The sequence below is a fragment of the Mauremys reevesii genome, linkage group 7 (assembly GCF_016161935.1).
Source record: "Mauremys reevesii isolate NIE-2019 linkage group 7, ASM1616193v1, whole genome shotgun sequence".
NCBI classification, from domain to species: Eukaryota; Metazoa; Chordata; order Testudines; family Geoemydidae; genus Mauremys; species Mauremys reevesii.
Window position 1 is genome coordinate 19,277,501 of NC_052629.1, and position 10,727 is coordinate 19,288,227.

At 44.1% G+C, this 10,727-nt stretch overlaps 1 protein-coding gene and 1 long non-coding RNA gene across 4 annotated transcripts in view; one reads left to right on the forward strand and one right to left on the reverse strand.

Annotated features, from left to right (window-relative positions):
• Positions 1–7,242, forward strand: part of HMX2 (H6 family homeobox 2) — a 10,239-nt gene extending 2,997 nt beyond the window's left edge. Inside the window, exons 3-5 of one of the 3 annotated variants that reach the window (XM_039546556.1) lie at positions 149–221; positions 5,000–5,280; positions 6,213–7,242. In XM_039546556.1, coding sequence (XP_039402490.1) covers positions 5,001–5,280; positions 6,213–6,760 — 828 coding nt within the window. In that variant the 5' untranslated portion in view covers positions 149–221; position 5,000 and the 3' untranslated portion in view covers positions 6,761–7,242. Of the gene's footprint in view, positions 1–148; positions 222–3,812; positions 3,893–4,163; positions 4,538–4,999; positions 5,281–6,212 lie in introns of those variants that run through there. The other 2 variants (XM_039546557.1, XM_039546555.1) reach the window with 2 other exon arrangements.
• LOC120409109 lies at positions 4,013–5,126 on the reverse strand. The gene is made up of 2 exons (XR_005601128.1): positions 4,941–5,126; positions 4,013–4,788 (listed from the first exon to the last, which is right to left on the reverse strand). It is a non-coding gene; the product is annotated as an uncharacterized LOC120409109 (long non-coding RNA).
• Positions 7,243–10,727: the final 3,485 nt, after the last annotated feature.

Consider the following 10,727-nt stretch of genomic DNA (forward strand, 5'->3'; position numbering starts at 1 on the left):
TTATTAGGCTCCTTTGAAAGCTTGCTCGGGGCCACTTTAATACTGAGCAGTCTAATAATCTGGAGAGCTAAACTTTAAGCGTTCATTCTGTCTTGGAAAGTTTATCTCACTGTAACACTGGAACGTATTTACCCTCTCACACATGCAGGCGCTGAGTTGCATCCCAGACTGCGTGGAAACGTGAACATCCGAAACACACAGAACTCGGAAAAGACACAGAGGTGCAGATTCTATTTCACATTTCTCCCCAATACAATCGCCAGCTTCTGCGCTGCTAAATATTTGATCATATGGTAATGAAAGGGTAGTTGGGATGCTCCCACCACCTGAAAGGGAAGTCCAAGAGCCCCAGACAATCTACGTGGATAATGTCAAAGCAGCTAATTCCATAACACCGGAGTGGTATTGATAAATATTTCCAGAAGTAAAACGGACAACAAACGTAATATTTTAGCTTATCTTTCTCCTGACAGATGTGGTCATTTAACAAGTTGAAACTGAAATGGGCGTATAAAATCTGCCCATTTAGCTATGACAGGGCAGATTTCACGCCCTGTCTGCACCGGTTGTAAATTCTGTTCCAACTCTGCTCCAGTCAGAAGTCCCAATATATCACCGTTTCACAGTGGACTCTGCCCTATGCGAGCATATGCCTCGCTTTAACTCCGGGGGGGGGGGGGGTTGAAATGACAGCGCTGTGTGTTTTTTCACTCCCCAGAAGCCGATAAGGCGGTGGAACAATAGGATCTGCTATGATGCCCTTCATTATCCTCTCAGCCTGAAAAGTCCCTTGATTTTCAAATGATCCGAGTATTATTTCCACCCACTCCCACCCTCTTTCCTAAGTGGGTTTGATTTGGGGACAACAGCCCTTCTACTATATCTGTTTCTCAAAAATCCGGGGGACACTTAGGGACAGTCCCTCGCCAACAGCAGGAGCAAACTGTACAGTTAATAGATTTGGAATTTAAAAGGGGCATTTAAAAATAAAAGGTTCCTTTTTGTAACAGCAGAGTGGAGAGTGTATTGGTTAACACTTAGTCCTGTATGAGGCAAAGAGCCTTTCCAAAATCACAGCCAGTGGCTCTGAAAGTCACAGAGGCAGCAGAACTGGTCGGATCTTTCTGCCGCTTGGTGCAGGGGGAACTTCCTTGTATTGCAGTCTTGTAAAGGTGTCTGGCTGGTCGCAATAGGGGAAGGCGAGTAGCAGGGTCCCTCCCTTGCCCAGTAGACCCTGGCAATGGTTTATTGCAGGTGCTACCAAGGGAGATTCGAGCGTCCCCAGGGTTTGACTGGTGTTAACAGAGCTCCCTGGGAGGCCCTATTGACTCTCCTTCTCATCCCCAACTCCTCCAGGCCTCCAGAGTCAAGCCTAGGGCCTGATTCTGCCCCTGTTTAAGTCAGTAAGGCAAACTCTGGCTGTTCTTAATGAGAGAGGGATCAGACCTAGGAGTTCCCCCCTCCCCTTTCGGTGCTGGGCTTTACAGAGTCATTGTGTTCCCCTTCCCCAGCCCCCCGCCTGCTTTCATCCCTGTCTGCTCCAGCCCCCCGCTACTTTCTCTGCTAGAGTGGAGAAAAGGAAACCGTTTGAACAGGATGTATGTAACGATTCTTTCTCGCAACACGCTCCCGTATGTACGGTACGACTTGAGATTTTAGAAATAACGATTTTCTCTGTACTACACGCGTTCTTTCCCTTTCCGTCCGACACCCCGCTTTTAGAACCGAATGGCTTCGGGGCTTGGGATCGTGTCAACACCAACAGCCAATTTGCCCACCTTTGTAGGACGACAGGCTGGCGAGTGTGTTAGGTAACTTCAGGGAAAGTTGTCATTTCTCTCTAGGTAGAGTTTGGCCGGGCTGTGGTGGCACCGGGGATGCAGAGCTGAATGAAGGCCGATTTCTTCAATTGTATTTCAGTGAGGGGTCTTTCCGGGTTAATGAGCTGACACCATGATTAAAGCTGACCATTTGTAATGTGTCTCGACCCCGTTGAAAAGCACGGAAAAGGTTAATGTGGTAAAGCAGGACAGCACCTGCCCCTCGCAGGGAGAGGAGTTGGAACACTTTTCCTAATCAATTAGTCCATTAATGAGTCTATCAAGTAGTTAAGTAGTTAAAGATTATGCAGCTGGTCTGGGTAACAGTCGTCATCTCGCTACACCTAATTATATTATAAGTACCTTATTCAATATACCAGACATAATACGGTGACTTGGAGTTAATGAAAATGTCATTTTAAAACGTCTTGACATTTGTCTATATTGATTTGTATATTTCCATCTCATTCACTCGCCCCCACCCCGCGCCCGGATTTGGTTTTTTATTTTGTGGAGGGGGGTGAACATACGTATTATTAAAAGAATCAACAGATTGAAGCAGGGGTCCCCAGTATATATGACCAGAGGAAAGAGAAACCAATTTCCTCCTCTCACCTCAGCCCTTTTTGGTGGGATCCCATTTTGCTTGAAGGCGGAAGACATGGATCTCTTTCCCCTATGCAACCTGATTTCTAGGGACAGTGTAAGATTGGGTTGAAAAAATGTTGTGAGCCCATCCACAAGCCAATTAGTATATCGGAAAATGTATGTAACTTAACGGGCACAGGGACTTTTAGTTGGAGAATAGTTATCCACGCATTTCTCTTAGCAGAATAGCTTCCCAGTTGTACGCGGAGATTTCAGTGTGGTTTTCCCAGACCTGTTTATGAATGTTGTGCTTCCGTGTCAGATGCAATTCAGTAGCTAAATAAGATTTCGAAATTCGCCTGATCATATTGCTTTCAAAGGTTTCATATGCCAAGGGTGACATGGTGCTATCCAAATCAAGTGAGAATATGATCTTTGGATAATATATGGCAGCACTGACTACATATAACATGTTCACTGTGTGATAGCACTGTTAAATAGGAAGTTCGGGGAAAACAGGAATTAATGCAGAGGCTCTCATGTTAGAGGGCCCGGGTCACAACATTTAGCTTTGAACTTTAGGGAAAAAAACCCAGCTCCCTTTGAAATGTCTGTAGGAGGTAAAGGAAAAGAAGTTATAACATGCAGACTTCCCTGCTCTGCTAAGGCAGATTCTGACCAGGCGTCGTACCGTAGCTGTACTGTGCATTTGTGTAAATCCTGAAGTAGTGGCTTTAATTAAACCAACAGTGAATTGAGCTTTCAAATCGCTGCCGATTTGCCACTAGAACAGGTTACATCCTTCTTCATCTCTGCCAACTAGAATGCACGTTATGTACCATTTTACAATAAGTAACCCCCTATCCTAACGCAATTGTAACGGGATTAAGGAGCGGGATGGTTGCAATCCTTAACGATCGTGTTATCATTGTACTCCTCTAGAGGAAGTGGTTTTAAGACTTTGAAAGAGAGAGTTTTCCCTTCCAGTTTCACGTCTTGGATGAAGGATGTACAACCCCAGAGGAAGTGAAGCGAGTGCCAGTGTAGTTACAATGATCGCAATGAATGTTGTAAAGCCCAATAGAAATGCCATCGGAACAGGATTTAAATGTAGATATAGGTATCCGGCTGCACCTCAAAGACTTATTACACCCCACGGGGGAGGTTAGGGATGTACCTGCATCGTTTTGGGATAGGAAATGCTTTTCGCAGGTTGGATTGCATCCTACCATTGATACCTTTACTAAATGTTCCTTGACTAGGCTTCTTGGCGCCAGGCAACTCAAATCCATTGAGTCTTTTCATCTCCCCCGCAATCTCCCAGCCGTGTACAAGCGGCAAACCTGGCTCTCCCGGAAAAGAGTCAAATCTTTGTGAGCCTGATACAACTCGTGAGCCGTTTGACTGGCTCAGTGTTTTAAAGACAAGCAGTTAAACTTGGGACGGGGGTTCATTCCGGCACGGAGGCCGTTTCGATCTTTGTTGTGAGACATTATTCGGGGGCCTACTGTAAACAGCCAATAATTAATCAGGACGTTGAGGGGGCGTTAGTCAGCAGATGCTTCTTGTTTAAATTAGCCTTTCGTTAGGTCGGATAGAGAGGATATTAGTTACAAAATGGAAGCCGGTGCCTTAATCAAACCAAATTCTCCTCTAGCACCTGGAATTTTCCAGATCTAATTTGCTTGCGTTTTTATATTAAATAATGGTAATAAATTGGAGGCTTTTTTTCTGCTCCCAGGTTTGCCTGTTTTAGCTGGGGCTGGGCTCTCTCTGGTGTGGGAACGCTCCCTGGCTCCGGAAAAGTTCATTTGGAAATATACAAAAGCATTTCCCCTTTACACTGGGGAAGACAAAATGGAACTGGAGTCATTTCCTCGACCTCCTTTACCCTTTTATGTGCAGCATCAAAACTCCTGTCTTTCAACCTTTATGCTCAAATGTTGCTTGTTAGGCAGCAGACTTTAGCAAATCAGGTTCATGAGCAAAAGGGTGAAAACCCACGGAAACGCACAACGTGTTTATTTAAACAACTTCCCACGGTTTTAAATAAGAGATTCAGCCCACACCAGTTCAACCTAAAAGGTTACCGACGAGGTGGTGGAGAAGGAACAGACACGTAGACGCTGGTTTGGCTCTATTTTATCCCTATTAGCGGCCGGCTTTAAACTGAGCCCTCCACTTGTGAGCTTAATGAGCGGCTGCGATCCGGTTCCGTTGGCTTCAGCCAGCAGCCCCCCGAAAACCAGCGGGCCTGCTTGCGGGGGGCTAGGATTTTGAAACTTTCCGGGGCTGCCAGCAGTCTGTGATTGGCCCGAGCAGATGTAACCTCCATGCAAATGAAGCCACGCCACCCCGCCGCCTGGAGATCAGTAGAGATCTGAGAGAGAAAGGAGCATGCATTCAGGCTGGGCAAGCTCAGGGAAAACCTGCCAAGACACGCCAAAAACACCCCCCAAAACACAACCAAAACAAGCCCAGACAAGCCCCCCCAGCCGCCCCCGACCCTCAGGCACACGCATTCACACACACCTTCCCCCGGAGTGGCTCTAAAGGGAGCGCTTTCTTCCTCTTATTTCTTATGAACCCAGGATGAGCAACAAAGAAGACCCGAGCAAGTGTTGCCCCGCAGCCGCTCCGATCTCCAGTTTTACCATCCAGTCCATCCTGGGCAGCGGTACCTCGGAAGGGGGCAGGGAGCCCAGTTCCAAGGCAGCGGCCGCCTGGCCGGGCAGGAAGCGAAGTCTGTCTGTGTCCTCAGAGGAAGAGGAGCCGGAGGAGAGCTGGAAACATCACGGCTGCTTCTGTCCTGAGTCGCAGGGCCCCAAAGAAACTTGCCACAAACACCAGCCCATCAGTTTCACGTGTCTCAGTAAGTACTGGACAAATTTACCTCCTTAGGAAGTATGTAGATCTCCACCTAGCTAGACGTTAATATGGAGAATGGCAGCGCTCCGCCGTGCATTGGCTCTTCTCGCTCGGGCTTTTAGCGGGTGAAACCTTTTCATTTACATCTTAGCGTGGAATATAGTCTGTTGTGACCAGTTCATAGAGGTATGTCTAAACGCAGGGAAAATCAGTGTCTCGGGCGTTTGGGTGTACAAGCCCTTTGAAATCACCTATTGTCAAACGGTAACATGTACAGACCATGTCCTTTCATGTCGTTTTTGTTGTGGATGGTGTTTCACTGAGCATTTGCGCTGATTTCTGGCCAAACAGTCGGTTCCTTACCGGATTTGGTACAATGGGTTTAGAGATACCTTAGCTTCTAGTCCTTCCCCTGCATATTTTCCTCCTTCCCTTGTGAACGATTATCCGTTTAACATGATTGATAACTGTGGTTTTCTTAGATTGTTCTTCTTTACAGCTCCCGAGTAAGGGGAAGAAAGATGTTAGTTCTTAGCATTGTTTGGGAATAAACGGGCTGTGAAATGTTATGCTATAAAGTAAGATCTACCAGATCGTCTGCTATAGGAAAGAAACCTCTTTAACACCCTCCCACCGCCAAACTCCTAGTTATTCATCTATCTTCACTGAGGATAGAAGGGATGTATTTTGAAAGTAAAGAACCTCCATTCTGGAGGCTGATTTTCTTCAGCACTTGAGCTTGGAAATAGAATGAACTGGAACTTTGGAGCTGCACATTGCGGCTGTGAAATTGACTGATTTTCTTTAGCTAGTCTCTGGGCACCGGGGAGCTGGCAAAAATGAGCATTTTCTATGTGTAGAGCTTTTTGAATACGCCGTAGAGTGTCTGATGCGGAATATCTCTGTTTGTTTGCTTGTTTGTTTGTTTTCTTCAAGGCAATCCAAAGGGGAATGGAGGCGCAATGACGGTAAATACAGACAGGACGCAGTTCCTCTCCCAATCCCAACAGGACTTGAAGGAGGAAAAAGAGAAACACTTCCCTCCAAACTCCCCGTCTTCTGGGGACAGGCAAAGGGACGGAGGGGACAGACAGGCTAATTCAGCCAAAAAGAAGACCCGCACTGTTTTCTCCCGGAGCCAAGTGTACCAGTTGGAATCTACCTTTGACATGAAGCGATACCTGAGCAGCTCGGAGAGGGCCTGCTTGGCCTCCAGTTTGCAGCTGACGGAGACCCAGGTGAAAACCTGGTTCCAGAACCGCAGGAACAAATGGAAAAGGCAACTCTCGGCAGAACTGGAGGCGGCTAATATGGCTCATGCCTCAGCTCAGACACTAGTGGGGATGCCCCTGGTTTTCAGAGACAATTCCCTTCTGAGAGTGCCAGTGCCCAGGTCTATCGCCTTCCCAGCCCCTTTATACTACCCAGGCAGCAACTTGTCAGCCTTACCTCTCTATAATCTCTACAACAAGATCGACTACTGACTCTGAAAGTCTCCTCCTCTGTATAGCTCTCCGCTAGCCGCAATGACTTTTCATAGATTTCACCCGTCTGTATCCACAGGAAAACAAATGTGCTTCTTGCAGTGTTAAGAAATACACCATGTGTATTCATTATTTTTATTTATTGGATCCTCTCGATTTGTTTGTTTATGTTCTAGGCTGGCATAGTGTTTTTATGTACGATCGCCATGCATTATCCCACCAGACATAACTGACTTTCTGAGCTTCCCGGGACTTTCAAAACAAATTGCAATCGTCTCTCTGTCTACATGTGCAGGTAGGAAAAGGCCCAGGGCGCTTGGTTATTTGTCTCTGCAATTGTATAGGCCAATTTCAACCCCCCCACCCCGCGCTCCCGCCCGCACTCTTTTCCTGAATATTATTCTATCACTTGAAAATAAAATTTAAAAAACATATTTCAAATCTGTAAATATTTTTAAAGAAAATAAAACATTTTAAACATCGTTTGTAACTTTTGCCAAGTTGATTGCACGTTTCAGTTCAAAACACAAAGCGCATTGTTGTTTATCTACGGTATTAGCCGCGAAGGAGGGTACAATTAACAGGGAGAGGGACAGACGCCTCTTGCGTTGTGCCGCCTCTGTTCGAACGAGAAACTTTCAATAGCTTTTTTCCGACTGAAGTCAGGAAATGTAATTCTCTCTTTAGAGTTACAAGAGCCCTTGACTTCCACCAGCGGGATTCCACCTACTTTTGGAGGCATTTTCAGCGAAGTCAACCGAACATGAACCGTGCACTGATCAAAACAGGGCTGGAAATATGGAGTAACTCAAAGTGAAGTAATCCGGCAACTGCGATGTAGGAAGAGTTAAAAAAAAAAAAAAGGCTAGTGGGAAAATAAAATCTTAGCCTAGGCAAGTCACTGTAAGACCTGCAATTACTGTAATAATTTTCGATCCTATATAGGATATATAGATCTGCCATGCAAAATGCACCAGAGTTATCAACACCAGTGACCTTTAGTTTGTGTAAAGACTCTAAATATTAAAAATGCTGTAATTAACTAGTAATTAATTTTTAAATAGAATATCTAGATGTAGTTACACCCACCACCGTCTACCCCTAATCCAACCCTGCTGTTCTGTTATTCTATGGTTCTAATCAGCATTGCCAATATAGGTGCACACTGTTGTTTGATATTTTTCTACTTCATATTTACACCCCACTTCTCGCCAGAAAACCATACTGAGGCTATGCATGTGAAGAAGTACTTTTCTTCCTCACCTCCACCATTATAAGTATCGTGAATGGGAAACGTAGCCTACAGATTGTAATCCCCACACCATGCAAATGTCAAATACATTTGGATCACAGCAGCCCTGGTGTCTTTATCTGGAAATAAGATGAACCTTCTTTATTAAGTGATCGGAGCAGAGAAGTGTTTCCGGAAATGAGGGATGTTTTTATGTAGTTTGCAGCGTATTCTGCTAAATGCCACGATCACATGTAAAGTGCTTGCCAGGCTCCTTTTAATAGAAATGTGACATTCTGAGCCATGATTGATTTTAGCGCTCAGCAGCTTCTCTTGCAAGTGCTAAAAACACCTGCAGCCTCCTCTGTACAGAGGATGAAGTGAATCGTTTAAACAAAAAGTAAATACTTCATCAAGTGTTATTTAAATTGCAGGCATCGTTGCATTTTTATCAGAGCCACCTGTTCCTTGGTTAAGGATTTAAACACAGGAAGATATTTTCAGAAGCAATAACTAAATACATTTCAACTGACATTACATTTACGATAAAAACAATAGAGCCTGAGGATTATAACGGTATCATCCTGATAAATGAAATGAAACTCTCTGAGTGTTTCCTTTCATGTAAAACCAAACATTTTAAAGTATTTTGGAGTATCAAATTAAATAAACTATAGTGAAGGGCTTCGGGTGAATATTTTTAATGGCTCAGATGAAAATCAAACTCATGGTTTGCTATGATTCAGGATCATTTAATCACATTTTTGCCCAGGGTTAGCATTAAAAAAATCAGAATTCACTGAAATGTTTTGCATTTTCACTCTCGATTCTTCCATAATTCCGATTTATTTTACCTGTTAATATTATTAACAGCTAAATATCAGATCTTTCTAAAATATACCGGAAATAAGAGGTTGAGATTAATGTGAAGTTTCACTACAATATTATTGCACTTCAAAAGCTTTTTATGATCACAATTATACCATGCTCTTCTCTGTACATACACACATACAAAAATAGTCTTTTATATTACATTATATTAAGGAAAATAAAAAAAATATATTCAAACATTCTCACTCGAGGTTCACTGTTAATAAAAAATATTTCAGATTCCTTTGTAACCTCCTACATTTTAAAATATTCATTTTACATACTCCTCCAAGCTAGAGAAATGAAAGCACGCCTTTTCTATTGTCCATTAGTAATTACCCTTGTTAGCTTGGTGAGAAGCAGACATCTTGAGTCATATTATATATACAGCATGTTTGCAACAGAAAGACTACTATATCGGTGTGGAATTGGCTGCTTTCCACTCTCTTTACATTAGTCAATGCAGAAGTTTACTCCTAGGGATGATCCGGAATGCAGCCAGTACTAATTCCAGATTGGATTGAAGGAACCTTTACAATCAGAGTCTCTCCCTCCACCCTTTCAATCTTGAAACTTTTTGATACTCTGTGGTATTAAGATACAATAAATCAGTGGGTAAGCTTCAGTTCCTTGGCACTATTTTATATAACTGCCTATCTTACTTTTAGGAGCAGGCGTTTATAATTAATTTCCAATTAAAACAAATTTGACTCCTCTCAGAGGCTAGTTGTCCTTTGCATTTCTCATTAATAAAAGCCACTGCGATATAAGATTATGTAAATAAGTCAAGAAGAGCTTTTGATGTCCAAGAACTAAAGACAGTAGTCGAGAAACGAAATCGCTTAAAACTGCAAGGGGAATGCCGCAGCTATATCACAGACGCATGAAGAGAACAAGTGGAATAAATACTATTCCATTTAGAGGAGTGAATATCATACAAAGTGTGTCCCACAAAGCTTTAAAGGGTTGAATAACATCTATTTATAGAGTTAAGTAAGGAAGAGAAAAATGAAGGATACATTTTCAGCTGAGGTACTTATTTAAAAAGAAAAGAGAAGAGGAGGAGGAAAAACAGAGAATCCTACAAGGCCAGTTCTAATGCAACTGGTTTTGCTAAGACTCCGAATTAAAATATATAAATAGAAAAATCAAACAGAATGAGAAGGGAGAACAGTAATTGCATGCCTCTCCATTTCTTATTGGACCCAGAAAGGAAAGTGCACTTTTAAAAAGTATTCTCAAGGGGAATTTAAGGGTACATCGCCTGCCTGCTAGTACAGCGTTATGTGTGTACGCATGAATGGAATAGTGAGTGTGCGGATGGAGGGGGCCGTGGACACAGCTAGTACACACATGGATGGTGCATGAGTGGAACTGGTTTATGGATAAATGATGCAAAGAAGGAGCGAGAGCTGGTATAGGGATAGAGTGGGTCTACCTACGCACCTATATCTATGTCTTCCCCATGGGTGGATGGGTGCATGAATAAAACTGATTCTTTGATAACAATGGAGCATGGATGAAGCCGGAGCTAGCCGGTGCAAGGAGTTGGTGCGCGGGTGGAGTTCCGCACCGGAAAACACTCTGTGGGGAGAGGGGAACCCCCCGCAAGTGATCCCCACTTTGGTTACTTGTCCTTGACCTTTCACTACTGTTCACCAGCCCCCCTCTCCTCTCCCCCAGGAGAGCAGCAGCCAGTCCAGCACAATCCACCTTCTTTATGTCCCATAAAGCACCTAGGCAAAGAGTCCCTTGGCCATACGGTAACTCCGCCTGCGCCAGAAGGTGGCCGAGACGCGCACACTGCAAGTCCCAGCATGCCATGTCCCATCCGGCGACCGGCTCCTTTGGCGTACGCCTGTTCTA